Genomic DNA, 23,404 nt, shown 5'->3' on the forward strand with positions numbered 1-23,404 from the left:
TCCAGCCGACCTCCAGCCCCTTAAAATGATCTGCCTGGCATTCATGACACTGGTTAAGACCCAACTCTTTGTGTATCTATTTTCAATGTCGATGACTGCCCCCGTTGACCAAAATACAGAGTCTGGGGCAAAATGATTCCCAAGTAACTAATACATCGTACACCAGACTCTGAACCTTCAACCAAAGCTCCTTGATCTCAGCACACCCCCAAAAGACATGGGTTATGTCTCCATCCTCTGATTGCCATTGCCAGCAGGTGGGTGTGTCTTTAAGACCAAGCCTATACAATCTAGAGGGGGTCCAATAGAACTGATGTAAAATCTTGAATTGCATAAGGTGCACCCTTGCATCTCTAGATGTAGTCTTGACGTTTTTTAGAATCCTAGCCCACTCTCCCTCCTCCAATTCCAAGTTTAAATCTTTCTCCCATAATCTCTTGAGAGTGGTTGAGATTCCATCCCCCAGACTCTGAATTAACAGGGAGTAATACACTGATGCCTCATGACCTTTTCCAAAAGCAGTAATCACCACTCTCATAGTATCTGCCACTTTAGTGGGGTGAATGCTATTCCCAAAAATAGTAGAGAGCAGGTGGCGCAGCTATAGATACCTAAAAAACTGAGATCTGGGGATCCCAAAATGTTGAACCAAATTTTCAAAGGATTTCAACACACTACTCTCATATAGGTCACCGAGTGTAGTAACCCCCCTCACAATCCACTCTGACCAGCAGAAAGGGGACTTATTAATACATAATTTTGGGTTCAGCCATAAGCTCGAGGCAACATTTAGATAAATATCCAAATTAAACACACTGGACACTTTTGTCCATACCGAGTGCAAATGCGAGATAATGGAGTGTAACTTCTCCGGTTAGTTTAATAGAAAGGCTTTGCAATGGCAAAATAGGGGCAAGAACTTCCTGTTCAATACAAAACCAGGGAGAGGCTCTTTCAGCTGGAAGCGACCAATAAGCCAAATGTCTGAGACCGAATGCATAATTATAAAACAAAATCTTGGGTAGGCCAAGCCCACCTTTGTCAATCAGCCTGTGCAGTTTACTGAAATGTAATCTGGGACTTTTAACATTCCAACTAAAAAACTTTGCTTTGCTCTCAAATTGCTTGAAGTAAGAGAGGGGGACATCTACAGGGAGAGATTGTAGCAGGTAGTTGAAGTTTGGAATACAGTTCATTTTAATAACATTAACCTTCCCAATCATCGAATAAATGTAATGAAGCCCACCTGCCCACATCGCTCAAACCTTTTTATGAAAGGGTCAAAATTAACTCTAACTAAATCACACAAATTTGCTGGGAATAAAATACCCAAATACTTAATGCCCTGTTTGGGCCACTGGAAGGCACCCGGCTGAAAAGCCGTTACTGGGCAGTACACTGACAGAGCCAAAGCTTCGGATTTACACCAATTGACTTTGTATCCTGAGAACTTAGAAAAAGAATTAATAATTCGGTGGAGGTAAGGCATAGATCTAATAGGGTCAGAGACGAATAATAAAATATCATCTGCGTAAAGCAGAAGCTTATGCGCCACACCTGTATAAGAGATTTCATAACTTTACTTAATCGATTAAACAAAATTTTTGATAATATTTTAACGTCTAGCTGGATCAGGGAAATTGGACGGTAACTCTTACACTCGCTTGGATCTATGTCCTTTTTAAGAATCGGACTGATCCGGGCTTATGTCATGGTTGGTGGAAGCTTTCCGTTCTTTACTGATTCCATATAAACCTCTAACAAAAGTGGAGCCAGTTCTGTAGCATAGGATCTAAAAAAATTCAGCAGCAAAGCCATCTGACCCCGGAGCCTTGCCTGTAGGCAAGGCCTTAATTACCTCGTCAAGCTCCTCCAAGGTTATCTCAGAATCAAGAGAATTTTGTTTGCTCAATTGTCAGTTTAGGGAGTTCTAGAGGTTCCACAAAGTTTCTAATATCTTCATCGGTAGACAAAGACGTGGAACTGTAAAAATCAAGATAGAATTCTTTAAAAGCATTAGTAATATCAATGGCTGAGGTAAATATTTCACCACCAGCAGATTTCACTGAGGGAATGGTAGAAAAAGACTCTCTCTGCTTTATATATCTAGCCAAAAGTTTTCCTGCTTTGTCCTCCGGCTCAATAAGTCTTGCCCTGAACCAAAACTCCACTTTCCGTGACAAAATAGTATTATATCTGTATTTCAGTCGAGTCAATTCTCTGAGGCCATCAGACGACATTCGGCGCTTCAGCTCTGCCTCGGCACTTTTAATATTCCCCTCCAACTCCACAAGTTCTTGTGCTTTGGATTTTTTAATGAATGAGGCATACTGTATGATCCGACCCCTAAGAACCGCCTTAAGTGCCTCCCAAGCCACACCCACAGAGGATACTGCGGACCAGTTGGTCTCCATATAGACATTGATTTCAGCCTTTAACATTTGTTGGAAATCAGGATTTTGCAAAAGGTATACATTAAAGCGCCAACAATATGATTTCTTTTTCTCCATATGTGGCAACACCTCTAAACTCACCAGGGCATGATCTGAGACTAAAATGTTTCCAATTGAGCAATCAACAACAGATGAAATGAGGGATTTAGATATTTCAAAAAAAATTATTCTAGAATAAATGTTATGGACTGATGAAAAAAATGAATAGTACCTACCAGATGGGTTCAGAAGTCGCCAAATATCTGCAAGACCAAGATTTTTACACATCCTGTGAAGCGTCAGTGTTGCTCTAGGGGGCTTATACACTTTTGCTTCACTATGATCAAGGATTGAGTCCATCAAAAGATTAAAGCCTCCTCCCAATATTATATCATGAGGGGTGCCAGCGGCTTGCAACATCCCTTCAAGATCTATAAAAAAAGCACTGATCATCAGTGTTAGGTGCGTAAATATTAGCCAAAATCAAACTTTGCCACTGAATTTCTGCTAAAACAATGATGACTCTTCCTAATTTATCTTTAATCTGTTTGACATTTGAATTGTAGATGCTTCTTATCAATGTAATGACTCCCTTGCTCTTACTTGAGCCAGTACTAAAGAAAAATGTCCACCAAATATCTTTCGAAATTTTTCAGCTTGCTGCGAGGAAAGATGTGTTTCTTGAAGGAACACTATATCATATTTCTTACGCTTAAGAAAAGAAAGAATCTTCCTTCTTTTTATGGGGTGCCCCAACCCATTCACATTCCACGTGGAGAGAGACAATCCACTCATACTAACATTTGACATTTTGACATATTAGAAAAAATAGATTGTGTGTCAAAAACAAGAGTATAAAGACCACATTCCCCATTAGTGCAACAAACAAAGCCCGAACTTCCCCCCGAACCAAACAAACAGAAAAAAGAAAAACGTGTGCATTAACTCCACGCATGACAGCGCCAACCCTTTAGAGTCCATCCCTCTAAACTCAAACAGTCCATGTACGCCTACGAGAGCCCCCGTGACAACTTTGCCGTCGGAGTCCGGTGCTTCTGTACAAATTTTGTGAGGCATAATTACGTAACAGAAAATACTCCTCAAAACAAACTCCAGCCAATATGCAGAATAAACAAAAGAACGTGTAGATTCATTCACAGAACTGTCTCGGAGTTTTATTCCACAAACAAAGCTCCAGCTGCTAGCAGAACCAGCACACACACACACACACACACACACACACACACACACAAAAAAAAAAGGGCCGTTCAGTTTCCTCGGACAGACAGAATGTTCAGTGAGCCGGCTGTTCATGAGTGCAGCAGATGCCCTAATCCTTCCAATGTCCTGCAAAAAATACTCCACAAAACAAACTCCAGCCAGTAGGATGCGTAAGCACAAAGAACGAGCAGATTCATCCACAACTGTTCCGAAGGAGTGTTATTCCACAAAACAAACTCCAGTCACCCCATTGTCTCTATGAAAGACATCGCTTGTTGTGGGCATGTAAATACTTTGCGACCATCCTTAGTGTATATTTTCCGTTTGGCCGGAAACATCAGTGCAAAAGCAATCTTATGTTGATGTAAGAGTTTCTTGCATTCCTTGAATCGATTGCGTTTCTCTCTTGTCGAATTCGCAAAGTTCCGGAATAAGAAAATTTTCTTCCAAGAAAGCCTTCCTTTACTCCTCGTCTCGCGTAACACAAGATCTTTATCGGATGATCTCAGAAATTTGGCCAGAAATTGATCGGGGCCTGTCTCGCTCAGCCGATCTGCGAGCTCGCTTGATTTCCACCTTATGGCCTGTTATGTTGAGCAGACTCGGGAATGGCTCGTCTAGGAATTTCACCCTTATCTCTTCCTCCTTCATTCTCAGGAATTCCAACAATTCGGACGTTGTTTAGCCGATTTACAATTATCCAAATCCTCCAGTTTTTCCCAGACGCGTTCCAAGTCTGTCTTGGTCACTAGCGGATTAGCAGCTAATTCCCTCTCCGATGACTCCAGATAATCGATCCGTCTCTCGACGTCCGACAGTCTTGTAACCAACTCAGAGAATTTCGCCTCGATCGCCGTAATACTGCAAGATCCTCCAGGTCAGCGACAACCTTCGTCAGCATCACAGACATGCTCGCCTGTTGCTGCTGGATTTCTCCTGCCGCACTGTCCAAACTGAGTCCCTGGTCTGTGGCCCTGTCTGAGGTCTCAGCTTGAGCACATAAGTGTCTTTTAATATCTCCAGAGCCCGAGGATTTTGAATTCTTTGCTATGTTGACTTCATAGAACAGTTATGTGGCAGGGTGTATCAAATTTCACCGGTTTATGACATAAAAATAATTAAAAACTAGCAAAGTGTGCAGAGCTCGCCGTTTACACGTCCAACCCCTGCATGGTGCCACGCGACTCCAATTTTAGTAGATTAATCTTGTGTTTGTCATTGTTGTGAAATGTATGGCTTTCTTTAGTTTTTTTAACTTGCTGTGACTCTCCTGCAGACTAACATTAGCGGAGTATCACGAGCAGGAGGAGATCTTCAAACTGAGACTTGGTCATCTCAAAAAGGTCAGTACTCCAGCTCAGTGGATCCTATATCATTCAGATCCTGACACACTGTGCAAAATGTCTTGTTTCTTCTTTACAGAACAGAGACATTAGATACAATATTTTTTTATATATGTATTTATGTACTTTATATATACACTGATATAGACACTAGAAGGCATTTCTTATACATTGTTAATTTAGGAGAAGGGAGTTAATAAGGGGCTGTCAAATTTAACACGTTAAAGGCCGTTTTATATTTGTGCGTTAAAACTACGCCATAGCCTCTTTTTCTTGGAACTCAAAGCGTTAGCATGTTAACTACGGCTGGGTAAAAATATCAGTTTTCCGATGCATCACAATTTTCATTTGAACGATCTCGATATCGATTCCAAGATAGTTTTTTTTTGTCTGAGTGGCAACCCTCTATAATGCAAGTAAATCACTCACATGTGCAGCCAAATCTCACACTATGCAACTAAAAATGTCTATGATTTGCCACTGGCTAGTAAATGTTCAGATTTCACTCCCCAGTGATTGAGTAGTATAATGGAGAATCAGTTATTAGCACAGAGTTCCTTTCACTGTGTGTTGAGAGTAAAAGTTTGATTTAACTCGTTCTGTGTGTCCAAAGATGAGATCACAGATCAATATGTCATTGAATAATGTCTCTTTTAATACCCTTTCTGTTTTTTACAATCAGTTGTTGATTAAAAAAAAGAAAAAAAGAAAAATTGAATTCTAATCATACATGTATGCGCTTTGGAAATTACACACGTCTTCTCTCGTTACACGTGCTTAATGGCTGATGCCGCTGGTCTTAGACAGTACCGATTAAGCACGTGTTGTACATATCAATGTAAATACTTTTAAAAAGTACAAAGTATGCAAGTAAACAATATATATGTAACATCATATATGCAATTTCAAGACATTAGTTGATGAAATTTGAAAAATTTTCAAAAGCTAAAATGTGACCAATTTGATGAAAAACTAATGATAATATATCATTTATAAAATTAATATTTTCAAATTGTAGAAGGGTTGCCTAGAAGGTTCATTTATAATTAAGAGCATTAGCTGGGAGATGATTTATTCGATATGTAAGCAAAATGGACATTGTAACAAATTTACCCATATGAACCGAATTGAATTGAATCGAGATCGGAATCAAATCGGGAAATCTGTATCAATACCCAGTCCTAATGTTAACTACCAAAAATTATTGTTAATTGCTATTATTTAATCGACTGACAGTTCTGCTGTTTTAATTAGTAGAATTAAATCTTTATCTTTATATAATTAGATTGTAAAATGTATTTTAAAATGCATTTTAAGCAGTATGTAATATCAGCAGTATTTTTTGCAATATTTCTGTTATTCACGTATTTGGGTGTGTTTGTAGGAGGAGGCTGAGATTCAGGCAGAACTGGAGAGGTTGGAGAGGGTGCGAAATCTTCACATCCGAGAGTTGAAAAGAATAAACAATGAAGACAGTTCACAGTATGTACTGACGACTATGATGACATCACCTGTGTCCTGGATTTATTTATTTGTCCTCTTTTGTATAATTTATACTGGACATTGACTCTTCATATAGTTGTGACTCTAAATCAGTGATTCTCAACCTTTTTTTGATGAACGCCCCTCTTATTAAAAAAAAAAAAAAAAAGAAAAAAACACAACTCAATATTTTAATTATTTGCTTAATTTGCTTGATGCAACTTCGATGCATTGCATAATTTTAAAGTTTTGTTAATAAATTCAGCAGGCTTACACATCACGAATGAGAGGGCAAATCTTGCGTTTCCTTGAATTCAAGCAGATGGAGGGCGATATCTGGGGCCTATAAAATGAAAATGCGAAGACGGAAACTAATAATAAAAGTGATTGTTATTAAATTTCAAAAGTGAAAAGACCAATAATATTGCATATTTTGTCCCACTGAAATGCTCATTCTACATTACAGCATTGATTTGGAGTTGGATTTAGATAACCTTACTGTTGTAAATTTATATCTATAACATCTATAAAAAGTTAAATTTTTTATATTAACAGTGTGACTGAGTTGGAACTCCTTTCATCTGGTTTTTATTGATTCAAATGAGTCATCTCTTGGAATTTCTGAAGGCAAATAAAATCAGTTATATTTTCTTACACAAAAATATTTTAGCCTATTTTTAGGATTTACATATTTCTATTTCATCCTGGCATTTTGTAATTATAAACAGTATGCCTATCCTAAACACATGTAAAAACAATAAATTACAAAACATAAAGTTGTAACAAAATGTATTATATTCCCTCACTCCCCTAATGTAGCCTATGACAAATTTAATAGAGCTGAAGTAGTGTTATGATAATATGTATTATGAACCTATTTCTGCCACTGCACATTTTGTATATCTCCCTTTCCTGACACAATTCAGGTCTTGGAGTCTCCACTAACGAACTGATGAGTTGAATCAGCTGTGTTTGATTAGGGAGATATCCAAAATGTGTAGTGTTGGGAGGCCTCCAGGAACAGGGATGGGAACCACTGCTATAGTAAATTCAAGGGTGGTCATGTAGAATTCTGTGCCGAATTCAGACTGTTTTGTCGTCTCGCGCCGTGCTTCTCACTGATACTTGCAGCGCTGCAGTGATCAGAGGTGCATGTTTAAGAGCTCGAGACTGGTCTGTGAGTAAAAATGCATCTGCTTTGCGCTCGTGCTGGTCTGTCCATTGAGCCATATCCACCTACAGAGCCATACAGGTGCATTAGCGGAGGTTGTGACTTCGCCTGTCTATTTGACGCTGCTAAATCAGATACTTCAGATGCGTCGCTAGACTTCAGAATCAAATGAACTGTGGTACAAACGCGTGCCAACCTGTATAATGGAGAACCAACTGATGTACTTTTCGATTGTGAAATGAGTAACGATGCCCCAAGTAGTTGAATTCTGAATAACTGTGGGTGGTCATATTTTAATGATCTCTGGCATGTGATGTCATAATCATGATGATATCTGAATGAGACGTGTTTGCAGTTTTGTTTTTAATAAATGGTCAGATTTGTGGTTGCATGTTGTGAAAGTCTGTCTGCATAGTACATCAAACGTTTAGTTGAAAAGAGCATGTCACGTAAAATTCCTATTTTCCGTGTCATGAACCCTTGAACGTTTATAAATAAAATGTTCCTGTTGATTTTTCCAGATTCAAGGACCACCCCACTCTAAATGAGCGCTATCTGCTGTTACACCTGCTGGGGAGAGGGGGTTTCAGTGAGGTCTACAAGGTGTATTGAACCCTCATTCATAACAGAAAGTGAAATACAGTATGCTGAATTTTATTAAATAAATAATTAATTTCTCCATTCTGTTCCTTAGGCATTTGATTTAATAGAGCAACGTTACGCTGCGGTGAAAATCCATCAGCTCAACAAAAACTGGAGAGAGGAGAAGAAAGAAAATTATCACAAGTATGTTCCTCATTGATTCTGTTTAATGAAGATTCTGGGTTAAATTAGAGTTGTATTCCTGTAAGCTATGTTAAACTTTTTTTTTTTAAAGCCATTTCCATGGGTTTTTCATGTGGTACTGAATCATTCGCATGGTATTGCAGTGTTATGTACAGTGCATCCGGAAAGTATTCCCAGCGCTTCACTTTTTCCACATTTTGTTATGTTACAGCCTTATTCCAAAATTGATTAAATTCATTATTTTCCTCAAAATTCTACAAACAATACCCCATAATGACAACGTGAAAGAAGTTTGTTTGAAATCTTTGCAAATTTATTCAAAATAAAAAACTAAAAAAAATCACATGTACATAAGTATTCACAGCTTTTGCCATGACACTCAAAATTGAGCTCAGGTGCATCCTGTTTCCACTGATCATCCTTGAGATGTTTCTACAACTTGATTGGAGTCCACCTGTGGTAAATTCAGTAGATTGGACATGATTTGGAAAGGCACACACCTGTCTATATAAGGTCCCACAGTTAACAGTGCATGTCAGAGCACAAACCAAGCCATGAAGTCCAAGGAATTGTCTGTAGACCTCCGAGACAGGATTGTATCGAGGCACAGATCTGGGGAAGGGTACAGAAAAATTTCTGCAGCATTGAAGGTCCCAATGAGCACAGTGGCCCCATCATCCTTAAATGGAAGAAGTTTGGAACCACCAGGACTCTTCCTAGAGCTGGCCGCCCGGCCAAACTGAGCGATCGGGGGAGAAGGGCCTTAGTCAGGGAGGTGACCAAGAACCTGATGGTCACTCTGACAGAGCTCCAGCATTTCTCTGTGGAGAGAGGAGAACCTTCCAGAAGAACAACCATCTCTACAGCACTCCACCAATCAGGCCTGTATGGTAGAGTGGTCAGATGGAAGCCACTCCTCAGTAAAAGACACATGACAGCCTGCCTGGAGTTTGCCAAAAGGCACCTGAAGGACTCTCAGACCATGAGAAACAAAGATTGTACTCTTTGGCCTGAATGGCCAGCGTCATGTCTGGAGGAAACCAGGCACCGCTCATCACCTGGCCAATACCATCCCTACAGTGAAGCATGGTGGTGGCAGCATCATGCTGTGGGGATGTTTTTCAGCGGCAGGAACTGGGAGACTAGTAAGGATCGAGGGAAAGATGAATGCAGCAATGTACAGAGACATCCTTGATGAAAACCTGCTCCAGAGCGCTCTGGACCTCAGACTGGGGCGAAGGTTCATCTTCCAACAGCACAATGACCCTAAGCACACAGCCAAGATAACAGTGGCTCCGGGACAACTCTGTGAATTTCCTTGAGTGGCCCAGCCAGAGCCCAGACTTGAACCCGATTGAACATCTCTGGAGAGATCTGAAAATGGCTGTGCACCGACGCTCCCCATCCAACCTGATGGAGCTAGAGAGGTCCTGCAAAGAAGAATGGGAGAAACTGCCCAAAAATAGGTGTGCCAAGCTTGTAGCATCATACTCAAAAAGACTTGAGGCTGTAATTGGTGCCAAAGGTGCTTCAACAAAGTATTGAGCAAAGGCTGTGAATACTTATGTACATGTGATTTTTTTTTATTTTTTTATTATTATTTATTTATTTATTTTTTTATAAATTTGCAAAGATTTCAAACAAACTTCTTTCATGTTGTCATTATGGGGTATTGTTTGTAGAATTTTGAGGAAAATAATGAATTTAATCCATTTTGGAATAAGGCTGTAACATAACAAAATGTGGAAAAAGTGAAGCGCTGTGAATACTTTCCAGATGCACTGTATCTCACGTACTGTTCTGTGAGAGTGTATTTCCATGTTGATTGGTATTCTGCACAGCACTTGAAATGTCTGGAAATCTAGTCCGTCTGTCTCTTATGTGTCTGGCCGCCTAGGTCTTACCTCTGTTGCCCATGGTAACCTCTGCCTCTCTCCTTTGCAGACATGCCTGTCGGGAATATCGAATACATAAACAGTTGGATCATCCCAGAATAGTTAAACTGTATGATTACTTCTCACTGGACACTGACACGTGAGTTCCAGCCACAAACATGTCACCTATGAAACATTAAACCATATTTTTTGTGAGAAGAATTCAAATGACATTGCAATTTCTGTTTCCTGCAGGTTTTGTACAGTTTTGGAATACTGTGAAGGAAATGATTTGGATTTCTACTTGAAACAGCACAAGCTGATGTCTGAGAAAGAAGCTCGGTCGATCGTTATGCAGATCGTTAATGCTTTGCGATACCTAAATGAGATCAAGCCACCCATAATACACTACGACCTCAAACCTGGTGAATACACACAAACACACACTCACAGACACTGTCTTTCTCCTTTCAAAGCTAAGTAAACACATCTACAGTATCACCTACAGTTAGAAGAATGGGCTTTATTAGCTACTTGGCAGAAATGTTTTTAATATTTTGGGACATTTGTGTATTTCTATCATCTTGGTGTTTCTGTTGTTTTATAAAAATATTATGTCACTTGAAACCATCTGTTACAGTGATTTTATCCATGATTTATTTGTGCCTGTGTTATTGTGTATAGGGAATATTTTACTGGTAGATGGAACTGCATGTGGAGAGATTAAGATCACAGATTTCGGATTGTCTAAAATCATGGATGATGACAACTATGGAGTAGATGGAATGGACCTGACGTCACAAGGGGCAGGCACTTACTGGTAACTCACACTCACTGTCACATTTTCTCACACATTCACAGTTGTTTTGTGTCTTACAAATATGTGGCAAATGTGTCTTATTGTTGCTGTCAGGTATTTACCCCCTGAGTGTTTTGTGGTGGGTAAAGAGCCACCAAAGATCTCCAATAAGGTGGACGTCTGGTCTGTCGGTGTCATATTTTTCCAGTGCCTCTATGGACGAAAGGTGAGGAGGAATTCTTGGAGTAAAATGGGAGAGTTCTCCGTACCGTAGTGCTGGGCGATAGGATGATGTAATCGAATATCAGCGATGTCTTACAAATCTCCCGATGCTGATTTCGACACTTATTGACAGACGATGATCGACAATATCGGTAAATGGCAAAACCATGGATCTGGGAAGTCATCAGATATATTAAACAGTAGCCCAGTATGTTAAATTTGCACCCGCCAAATGCGACAAACTGAATCCAGCTCCTTATTCGCAAGCTCCTCGTCCAAATGCAGGTATTTCATGAGCAGGTAAGTTTGCTCATCTACCCGCAACAGTGGTGTGTGACCTGCAAGATGTCTCGGAGTAACACATGACAAGAAATCCTGTTAAACACACAGACACATGCTTGAAGAAACACACTTTATAAAATTAAGAACAGATATATCGTGGAACACATCCATGTAAAGAGTTATCATTCTTCTCTGTTTCAGTCATCAAAAAACTGTTTGCAAGAATAGTATTGTGTATGACAATGCTGCAAATGATCTAAGACCATCTCAGGAGGTGCCCAAAGTTTAGTTCACTTTATTTCCACGGAGCAGTTCGTGGTAACTTCAATTTACATTGTGAATGCAACTCTGCAGATTCAGTAATATATATCTTTGTATTAAAGAAACAAAGACTAAAGTGATTAAATCATAAAATAATACAAGACACGTTCACCTTGAATCTAAAATTGAGTTTTATTTTATTTTCTATAGGCAGCATTAACTGTATTAACAAAATGCAATACAAACACAAATTCGATACAAACACACATTTGGCAGCATTAATTTGGGAACACAAGAAAATTTATAAGGCTTACACCTTATATAAAAACTGTAAGTGAAGTAACAAACTGTTTTAGCCATTTTGAAAGTAGAAATTATGTGGGTTGACAATATAATCAGAAATTGCGATATTTAAGGCGAATATCGATAAAAAAAAATGTACATATCGCCCAGCTCTACAGTATCATTTACAATTCACAGAGGCCCAGTATACACCTGGAGTTCACATCTATCTGAGGTGATCTGAGCACAAGTGGACAGCCGTGACAGATTGCCATATACAGATAGTATTAACATGCATCTCAAATGCATCTTCTGTGGCCACTAATTAGGGCTGGGCAATATGGAAAAATAAAAAAAAATCTCGATTTTGATCAAACTTATGGACGATTCATTATTTGATTTTCTTTCAACTTTAAATGTACTCCAACATGAATCAAACTGTATGTGCTTTATTAGAATGCAAGGCAACCTGGTTCTTTTCATTATAGGGAACAAAGGTGTGCAAGAAAAATTTACAAATGCACCACAGGGGGAAGTTGTCAACAGAGTGTAAATGTAAAATAAATTAAATCTAATAAACCCAGATGTTCAGAAATAATAGAATATAATAGAACTGCTAAATAATTCTTAGCCAGTGTAGGTATTCATTTTATCTAAACCAAGTCTATCTAGAAAGTTATCTAGAAAGCAATATATAAATTATAAAGTGTATCTAGAAAGTACTCATTGTATATCAAACAATTTGTCTATATTCAACAACCCCTGCAGATAGAGACATGCCATCTAGCAGTTTATGCTGAGCAGAGCAGCAATATGAAATAATTTATCAGTACAATTCAACTAGCAAAGTTTAGCAAAATGATCGCTTGCTAAATGTTGGCTATACTGTAGATGCATTACACTTGAAACACATCACAGAACAAATCAAGAATTAGCTATCTGAATCATCATGGCAAAAGGAGCGGCTGATGTTTGATTCTCTCATATATAGCCTCTCCATGATTTGAAATGAAGCGCCCATAACTGTCACGTAGCTAACGCTTTTTTATGGGTAAAAAGAAAAGGAGACCGTTCATCAACATGCGCACGCCAAGGCCAGTTCTGATCTTAAGCCGGTGTATACCTTCATGATGGATGAAGCTGAGCTACAATCACACTGTTTACAATCGTGCTGGGGATGTTACTGCTGTCTTTTATATCAGTCTCCGTGTTGTTAATCTATCATGTTCATTTGGAGCGTGCCACACACGTGCAGCTGATCAGATCGGGAGCGGCATCAAGACAAGCGCTATGAATTCTTTTTCTCTTCCTTATTCAACCTTTGGTGGATTTACAACGTATCTAACTATAGCGTTTGCAATATTTTTAGCAAAATCTAAATTTAAAAATAAAATAAAAAATCGTGTCAAAGCGCAAATTTGAATTAATCTGAAAAACCGCCCAGCCCTACCACTAATGTTCAGATTTAGAGGGGAGGGTCTCAGATCTCATGACCACGTACATCACTCACTACATCAGTGTGTTACTGCACATTTATAAAGCACAAAAAAGTTTAAAAAAAATAAATACATTTGCCTCTTTATTGCATCACATTATGCACATTAAGCCAACAGTGTGTAATATCATTGTCTTATGTTTACTGTCACACATTAGAACTCTTTATGTAACTTTATGTATCTCGGGGGAAATGAAAATAGACCATGACAGACATTTTAAAACTTAGTTCATCAGAGTGACAGATTCTGATTATTTGTAGAGCAACCTCTGTTGATGACTAATAATGTTTTCACTGGACATTGTGTCCAACAATTTTTGAATTTGTCTGACATTGGGACCTTTTAACAGCCTAAAACCAAAGCATTCACTTTAATTGACACCCCAATTTAAGCTGTTTAAATGCTTTATAAACTGTCCTGTTTTAAGTTTTTGCACATTCTGTTACTCTGTATAGTTACAGTATTGTGTACAGTGCATCCAGACAGTATTCAGACCCCTTCATTTGTTCACATTTTGTTATGTTGCAGCCTTATGCTAAAATGCTTTAAATTTACTTATTTTTTCACATCAGTCTACACTCCATACCCCATAATGACAAAGCAAAAACCAGATTTTTGATAACTATGCAAATTTATTAAAAAGAAAAAACTGAATTATAACATTGACAAAAGTATTCAGACCCTTAACTCAGTACTTAGTTGAAGCACCTTTGGCAGTGATTACAGCCTCAAGTCTTTTGGGTATGATGCGACAAGCTTTGCAAACCTGGATTTGAGGATCTTCTGCCATTCTTCTCTGCAGATCCTCTCAAGCTCCATCAGGTTGGATGGGGACCGTCGGTGGACAGCCATTTTCAGGTCTCTCTAGAGATGTTCGATTGGGTTCAAGTCTGGGCTCTGGCTGGGCCACTCAAGGACATTCACAGAGTTGTCCCTAAGCCACTCTTGCATTGTCTTGTCTGTGTGCTTAGGGTCATTATCTTGTTGGAAGGTGACTCTTCAGCCCAGTCTGAGGTCCTGAACGCTCTGGACCAGGTTTTCATTAAGGATATCTCTGTATTTTGCTGCATTAAGCTTTCCTTCAACCCTGACCAGAACCCCAGTCCCTGCTGCTGAAAAACACTCCCACAGCATGATGCTACCATCACCATGCTTCACCGTTGGGATGGTATTGCACAGGTGATGAGCAGTGCCTGGTTTCCTCCAGACATGACACTTGGAATTGAGGCCAAACAGTTCAATCTTCGTTTCATCAGACCAGATATTCTTGTTTCTCACAGTCTGCGAGTCCTTTTGGTGCTTTTTTATGTGTCTTGCACCGAGGAGAGTCTTCCGTCTGACCACTCTGTCATAAAGCCCAGATCGGTGCAGTGTTACAGGTTGTCCTTCTGCAAGTTTCTCCCATTTCCACACATGCTCTCTGGAGCTCAACCAGAGTGACCATCGGGTTCTTGGTCACCTCTCTTACCAAGTTTGTTCCAAACTTCTTCCATTTAAGAATTATGGAGGCCACTGTGCTCTTGGGAAACTTCAACGCAGCCAAATTTTTTGTAGCCTTCCCCAGATCTGTGCCTCAACACAATCCTGTTTCTGAGCTCTGCAGGCAGTTCCTTTGACCCTTTCCAAATCATGTCCAATCAATTGAATTTGCCACAGGTGGACTCCAATCAAAGTGTAGAAACATCTCAAAGAAGTTTTTTCTTTTTTAATAAATTTGCAAAGTTTTAAAAAGAGTTATTAAAAAGAGTAATTTGCAAAAATCTGGTTATTGCTTTGTCATTATGGGGTATGGAGTGTAGATTGATGTGAAAAAATAAAAATAATTGAAAGCATTTTAGCACAAGGCAGCAAATGTGGAAAAAATGAAGGGGTCTGAATAATCTTTGCATTATGTGGAAACCTCCATTTATATTCAGTGCTGGGTAGATAACTTCTAAATATTAATCTGGTACTGATTACAAAGTACATGACTAAAATTGTAGTCAGTAACAATATCTTGGATTTACATTTTAAAGTAATCTAATCTAATCTTTTTTAGATTACTTCGGACCTAATTCTTGTTTATTTGTAATCACATGCATTTGAGTAGGATAAACTTGTACCATTTTGACAATGTTGCTTAAATGCATAAAAGAAAATGTAAGGATCACAATATACACTGAGATGATTTTCTTTTGTGTGTTTGTTTACTCGCTATTAAAAAAGGCACATTAAATGTTCTTACTCCAGCAATTTTGGCATTACAAGTGCTATCCATGTGTGGGAACAGATCAGATGAGTTATAGTTGTGAATAACATCACAAAATCAGACTCATAAATTGTTGCAAAAGCACATTTAGACCCCCCGCCACACTGTCTTTGCCTGATTGATATGTAATCCATGAAAAAGTATCTGTAATCTCATTATGAGTATTTTAAAATGTAATTTAATCTAATTACAAGTACTTGATTTTTTTTTTAATCTGATTACACAATACAGATTACCTGTAATCTGGTACTACCCAGCACTGTCTATACTTGGCTGAAGTGTTTTGACACCTAAGATTTTCTCTCATTACTCTCTATTGTGAAGTGACAAAGTGATCAGATTGCATTTGGTGTAATTTAACCAGTGTCATTTTTGTTTCACTAGCCATTTGGCCATAACCAGTCCCAGCAGGACATCTTGCAGGAGAACACCATCCTAAAAGCCACAGAGGTTCAGTTCCCTTCCAAACCAGTTGCCAGCAATGAGGCCAAGGTAAGATTTTCTCAGATAAATAAGTGGGTAGTAGACATGGCATGTTACAGCAGTTTATGCAGTCATCAAACTATTAGAATATTTTTTTCTAATTTAATTAATTATGAGACATACAGTTTTTATAACCTGATAAAAAATGTGACAAAAAACAAGAAATGGTGACCAGTAACTGCACCCAACATATACACTTTCCTTAATATACATAAATTTAGTTTTCTGTTGTTTGGACAGTTTGAATATAAAAGCAAAAACTGATAAAATGGGGGCCTGGGGAGCTCAGCAAGTAAAGACACTGACTAACACTGCTGGAGTTGTGAGTTCGAATCCAGGGCGTGCTGAGTGACTCCAGTCAGGTCTCCTAAGCAACCAAATTGGCCCAGTTGCTAGGACGGGTAGAGTCGCATGTGGTAACCTCCTCGTGGTCTTTATAATGTGGTTCTCGCTCTCGGTGGGACGCGTGGCAAGTTGTGCGTGGATGCCGCGGAGAATAGTGTGAAGCCTCCACATGTGCTACGTCTCCGTGGTAATGTGCTCAACAAGCCACGTGATAAGATGCGCGAATTGGCTGTCTCAGACGTGGAGGCAACTGAGATTCGTCCTCCGCCACCTGGATTGAGTCACTACGCCACCGCGAGGATTTAGAGCCCATTGGGAATTGGGCATTCCAAATTGGGAAGAAAATGGGCGAAAAAAAAACTGATAAAACGTGAGCTGCTATCACTAACACTGTTGACTCTGTCCTGGAGTTGCCATCATCGATATTCGGTTGAGGTTCTCAATGTTAATACATTAATTCTTGAAAATCATATCAGACAGGTGGAAACTGGCACAATCAGCTATTCTCATGAAACTAAGCTTTAACCGTGGTAGTGAGGATTTCTGTATACATGAGATCCATTTCGCACATAAAGATTACAAATTATTTCACGTTTTATTTTAGATTTTTAAGGAATTTTCAGGTTAATTTCTCACTCCCGCAATGTGTCCAGATTCAAAATTAGGACCATTTAATGTATTATAAACTAAATTATTTAAAAAACAAATAATAATAATGAATGTTGTTCCCAAGATTCAATAGTAAATAAAAATTATTTGATGTGTTTGGAATAAACCGTTCTTATCTCAAATTATTTTAAGGATACATAGGTTTACTTTTCCTGTAACTTGAGCAGTACATTTGGTTGGTTATCATGGATTCTTTCAGAGTGGAAAAGCACTTTTCAGCAGGCTGTTTAATCCCAGTGTGCTGCGTTTTGACTCTTCACTGAATGGTGAATAAGAATTATTCATTTCAAACACAATTTGTGATATGTTGAAAAAGTATTTAGGGTCTTTTAATTATGAAATATTATTAAACTAATAACCATTATTAATCCTAACTATAAATACTGTCAATGTTCAATTTGCCTTTGCAATCTCTGTGTGCCCCCTAGCATGAGAACCACTGTATTAAAGAATATTCTCTTGAACACCATTCATAAACAGAGAATTTTCATGTTGTCTTTGAAAATGAAAAATGAAATTGTAAAATAAAAAACTTATTGAATTAACAAGGAAAAAGCTTTGTAAAAAATGTAAAGTTTACATTTCTTTCTTAAATGTCATATTTGCCTTTTTATTAGATTGATCATTTTGCCTTAAGATTGCAGTGAAAATGGAATGTCAAATCAGTAATAGTATTTTAGTTTTTCATTTCACACAGACGATGCATTGTCACCATGAAAATTAAAATCAAGATTGAATCAATATATTTTTAGTTTTGGCACAGGTTGTACACCTACTGTCGTTGAGTTACATGTTGATAACCGTAACCATGACAATGAAAAGACAGTCAAATCAACCCAAACATAATGTTCAAATGAAAATGGATGCCAACAAGTGTTAAAATGAAATACAAGTGACATTTAGTGATTTAATGATTCATTTAATGATTTGATAGTTTTATGATTTATTTTAATATAAATATTTATTAAATGATTTAATTTTGAAATATTTGGCCCTCCGCAATGCTCCGTAATGATTCTTATACTTCGTATAAGAGCGCTATCTTACAATTACTTAAAGATTTATTTGGTGCAAAAACTGATGAATTGTGATGCCCCCAATTTGTATAAAATGAATTACATGATATGCAGATTAATCAAATGAATTGCAAATAATCACATACATCAATATTTTTGGCGAAAGGCTTCCAAATAAAAAAAAATATAAAACATTATATTTAAATAAAACAATTAACAGATTAAAATGCATTACATTATTGTAGCAGACAAGTAAAACATTGAATAGGCAATAAAAAAAGTGTCTTTAGAGGACAATATATTGTTTATTTCAGTATCATTAAACATAAGCCTATCGTTGGCCTACAGTCCACAACAATCTTTTTTTATTTTATTATAACTGAATTTGTCCATTTGTCTGAGGTAGATTCATTATAAGGGCTTTTCTAAGACACGTCAATGTACACCTGCATCAGACGGACACTTTTGGAGCATCTCACTTTGGTTGCGTCACATCATAAACATAAGTGATATCTTACAATTATTGAAAGATTATTTAGTACAAAAACTGATCAATTATAATGCCCTTCAGTCTTTGCATTTGTAATAAATTAGTGGTTTAATTTGTGATGCAATGTTGTAATTTTGGCATGTAACTCTTTTTTACAGGCATTCATTCGCCGTTGTCTAGCCTATAGGAAAGAGGATCGGTTTGATGTGCACCAGCTGGGTAGTGACTCCTACTTACTTCCTCATATAAGACGGGCCAGTTCCTCAGGAAACCTGGTACCAAACTCCACCTCGTACTGACAGCTTTCACTGACCACTCTGACTGACAGCCCGGCTGACCAGCATCTGATCTCTGGGATCATTTCCAGGGAGCCATAAAGAAAAGAATTTGGCTTCCTCAGGTTGAGGCCGTTTGTGTTTGGATCATTGTGCTTTTGCTGCACTGAGACATTGGCTTCACTAAGAAAACAATATAGAAAAAGATAAAGCATGACTATTTAGACGCCCTGAGAATGTTATGATAATATGAAATGCCCTGTGATGATTCAGTAAGGAACAGCTACTGTTAAGTACCTTGAAATGGAACTGTTGTCAATTGGTTTTTTCACATGGTTGCTTCTGAGTTCAAAGAGGAGACCTGGCAAACCACTATAAATTCACATGGTTTCTGCTGGGTTTGAATAAATTAACATTTTTATTTTTTAAAAAGCCTACATTCACAGTTACTGTAACTGGTCTGAAATGGTTTTGTTCTTCACTTGGTAGTACTGTTATGTGGTTTCAGACAACACTGTTAGCTTCCATTGCTTTGTTCAACTAGCTATGAGAATGTAATTCTAGCATAGTAGGCCCTGCCAGCATACTAATGTTAAATGCACAAAAATAACCAAATGTAGACAAACGACAATGTACAGAATCCTATGCAGGACAAGATTTAAAGTATCCCCTCTGGAGAATTAATGTATATTTGTTGTACAGGACCTTCGTTTCAGATAAATACATCTCAACAGATTCATTCTGTACAGAGGTTTAACATTTTTGCCCTTTTTTCTTGTAAACTTGGTTTCCTGGTGTGTTTCTTGATGTTGCTCTTTTTAAAAACCACTGTATAATATACTAGGTATAAATTGTACAGTACTGTTAAAAGAATAATTGACAATAAATGCCAGGAAGCTCAATAGTGTATTTTATTTGGTGTAGTGATTTGAATTGCTGTTCTGTGGCGCCACCCAGTGGCCTCGTAAAGTACAGCTCTATACCTCTGTGTCAAGTGAAGTCAAAGATTGATCAAATGCACCATGGAAAGTATTGAGCGGTATTGTGTGTGAGGTTATCCTCCCAATTATGATGGGTATCAATAATGTAGTGTTATTTTTATTTCTACATTTTTGAAAGGTTTGAACCTTTCATTTCTTTCAATTTATCCATGCAAAACACAGAATGTGAAGTCTTAAGTAACACATTAGTCCCATTCACACATGCAACCAGGTAAATTACAGGAAAATCGTTGGGTTGCCTTTACTGGTAAATGTACCAAAGGTGCTGTACACACATACCATCAATAAGGAAATTTATAGGTAATGATACAACTTTGCATTAAGGAAAACTGCCAGAGCAAAATTTCAGTATTTTCAAAAGGGTTGTGTTTACACATGACATCTTAACTGGAAATTGTAGGACATTTTCTGGAAAAGGCTGTATGTGTGAACATGACTATTGGGGATTAATAATTTTTCACTATAAAGCTTTACTTTATAGTGGGGAGTTGAGGGGCATTTGAAGATTTTCATAGTTCTGGGGCACTTTCAGATACAAAGAGAGAATCTAAAATGTTACATTTTGTATACATGAAGTCGTGTTGAACACTGACAGACACATTTACGCTCGCTGCATGTATTCACGAACGTCAACATTGCACAATGTGATTAAATGAATCAGCATTTAATTTAAAACAATTAAAATACTGATTGACAGCCCTAATTTAGACACTTTAATGTATTATTACATTAAATTCCATTACAACTAGGGCTATCAATTAATTAAAAATTTCAATCAAATCAATGACATGACATGCAGATTAAGTAGTTGTATACATCGATTTCAATACTATAAATTCTCCTCCTTGTGCAGTAGGTGGCGATAAGCACAAATGCAAATCACCAAAAACAATAGTATGTTAGAGTGAAAGCAAATATTAAATATTGATCTGTTTCTCACCCACACCTATCATATCACTTCTGAAGACATGGATTAAACCACTGGAGACTTTTATGTTGTCTTTATGTGCTTTTTGGAGCTTCATAGTTCTAATCACCATCCACTTGCACTGTATTGACCTACAAAAGCTGAAATGTTTTTCTAAAAATCTTCATTTGTGTTCTGCAGAACAAAGAAAGTCACACATCTGGGATGGCATGAGGGTGAGTAGATGATGAAAGTTTTCATTTTTGGGTGATCTATCCCTTTAAAGAAAACCTATTTAGGATTCTTCATTGAACACAAACTTTGTTACAAGAAGGTGAAAGCATTTATTTTGCAGCGTATACACTTTGTAAAAGATAGAAAGCTTGAATTGAACATTAAAGAGTCTTTGTTCAAAATCATCTATTTTACATATTACAAAAATGTATCATAACCACAGGATACAGAAACATGATGACATGAGCAGAGGTGGCATCTCTTTTAGAAACCAATATTAACATCTGATGGTAATCCACTACTTAAAATCAATACACCTTCAATTAGTGAAATAAATTCTGGCCATTGTCACAGCTATATTTTGTAACTATGTCTTTTGGCACAGTATTTGTGATGCATAAAAGCAACAATTGCCCAAATAATAAAAATCCTCAGAATATATTTGCCAAGATCAGATCTATAAACACCTTTGAGTTTCACTCTCTGTATTTTAGAATTAGCAAAAGTGGTTTTAACCAATGAGCTATTCTACTTAGTAGAAAATGTGTACAAAAGTTAGATGTATTTTTCTCAAAACTATGCTAATAATTGTGTATAAAATATTTCATTTGTACATTTATAATCCGTGTCCCCCTTTTGTTTCCGTAAAAATATAGTGCTCGTATCACTGTACAAAATTCCAGCAAAATTACCCCTGCACTACCACAGGCAAAAAAGTACTCCTAAAAATTCAATATCAAATATTTTAAAAGCACTATTCATGCCACAATATTAGTGCCAAGTTATAGGCATCTAAATATATATATATATATATATTCCCTTAAAAATAGCAAGTTTGTTTTATAGCCCGTACAGTGGTAACATAAAATACCATAAAAACAAATAAAAGGTATGGTCTGTTATGGATTGGACTGTAAAGTCTTCCAAACCAAAAACAATTAAAAAAAAATATTTTTTGCAGTCCGTAAACTCTTTTTCTAAGCAAACTAACTGCCTCCAGATGGACAATTTGTCATATTTGTGCTGCACAGGCTTAAGTCAGAGTGATTGTACGAAAAAATATTTCAGGTACATAACATGTTCAAATAGTGGTCAGACTCATGTACTCAAACATAGCTCACTCATGTCTGACTGTACTCTGTAAGAGAGTTCAATATTCATTCAATTGATTCTTGATGGTAGTAACCTAAGTAGTATGTTGGAGGAAGTGGTAACAGCCTGAAAGACTACGAAACAAGTAGTGAAATATCCATTTAGGTGAAAAAAAGAAAATGGAGAAAAAAGAAAACGTGACATGCACTGAATATAATCAGCACATTGAGTCAGTGTTAGCAGGCAGTCTTCCACTGCGTCTGGCCTCTTTCTCTCGCTTTTCCCGCTGTTTCTCCATCTTCTCCTGTGCTTTCTTCATCTCCTTCAGCTTCTTCTTGATGGTGGCTCGGTCATTCTGACTAGACACACCAAGAGCCTGCAGGAGACGGTTTCAAATGAGACGTCTGTTATTATACTCTTACTGTATGATTTACAAATAATATGAGAATGATAATTTAAAAACAGACAAGAGGAAACACATAAGAATAGATTAAAAAAATTTTTTTTTTATACATTTAAAACTACAAATCTCCCTCCACTGCCCCTCCCAGAGAACCCTCCAAAAAGGCCAAATAGTTGCCCCATTTTTTTATTAAACGCATCCAATGCCACCACCCTGCCCATCTCTGTGTGCCACTCTTGAAATGATGGCGCTCCAGCCGACCTCCATCCCCTAAGAATGATTTGTCTGCCAATCATAACACTGGCTAGGACCCACTTTTTTATGTATTTATCCCCTATATTAATGACCGTCCCATCACCTAAAATACAGAGTCTGGGGCAAAATGAAATCTGAGTGCCCAATACATCACACATCAAACTCTGAACCCTCAACCAAATTTCTTGGATCTTAACACACCACCAAAAACATGGGTTGTGTCCCAATCTTCTGATTGGCATTGCCAGCAGGTGGGTGTGTCTTTAAGATCAAGCCTATACAATCTAGAGGGTGTCCAATAGAATTTATGTAAAATCTTGAATTGCATAAGGTGC

The 23,404-nt window shown here is 37.7% G+C and overlaps 2 protein-coding genes across 9 annotated transcripts in view; one reads left to right on the forward strand and one right to left on the reverse strand.

Moving 5' to 3' along the window:
* LOC127446832 (serine/threonine-protein kinase tousled-like 1-B) overlaps window positions 1-20,052 on the forward strand; it is a 65,621-nt gene extending 45,569 nt beyond the window's left edge. For 4 of the 6 annotated variants that reach the window (XM_051708106.1, XM_051708105.1, XM_051708107.1 and 1 more), the window contains 10 exons: window positions 4,930-4,996; window positions 6,381-6,478; window positions 8,171-8,252; window positions 8,344-8,435; window positions 10,380-10,469; window positions 10,565-10,734; window positions 10,994-11,129; window positions 11,223-11,334; window positions 16,284-16,391; window positions 19,061-20,052. In XM_051708106.1, the coding sequence (XP_051564066.1) occupies window positions 4,930-4,996; window positions 6,381-6,478; window positions 8,171-8,252; window positions 8,344-8,435; window positions 10,380-10,469; window positions 10,565-10,734; window positions 10,994-11,129; window positions 11,223-11,334; window positions 16,284-16,391; window positions 19,061-19,201 (1,096 nt within the window). In that variant the 3' untranslated portion in view covers window positions 19,202-20,052. The remainder of the gene's footprint in view (window positions 1-4,929; window positions 4,997-6,380; window positions 6,479-8,170; window positions 8,253-8,343; window positions 8,436-10,379; window positions 10,470-10,564; window positions 10,735-10,993; window positions 11,130-11,222; window positions 11,335-16,283; window positions 16,392-19,060) is intronic. The other 2 variants (XM_051708110.1, XR_007898254.1) reach the window with 2 other exon arrangements.
* Window positions 20,053-21,405: 1,353 nt separating this feature from the next.
* The window catches only part of LOC127446822 (neurabin-1-like), a 94,871-nt gene continuing 92,872 nt past the window's right edge, over window positions 21,406-23,404 (reverse strand). For all 3 annotated transcript variants that reach the window (XM_051708072.1, XM_051708073.1, XM_051708071.1), the window contains one exon: window positions 21,406-22,787. In XM_051708072.1, the coding sequence (XP_051564032.1) occupies window positions 22,629-22,787 (159 nt within the window). In that variant the 3' untranslated portion in view covers window positions 21,406-22,628. The remainder of the gene's footprint in view (window positions 22,788-23,404) is intronic.

The sequence above is a fragment of the Myxocyprinus asiaticus genome, chromosome 10 (assembly GCF_019703515.2).
Source record: "Myxocyprinus asiaticus isolate MX2 ecotype Aquarium Trade chromosome 10, UBuf_Myxa_2, whole genome shotgun sequence".
Taxonomy (NCBI): Eukaryota; Metazoa; Chordata; class Actinopteri; order Cypriniformes; family Catostomidae; genus Myxocyprinus; species Myxocyprinus asiaticus.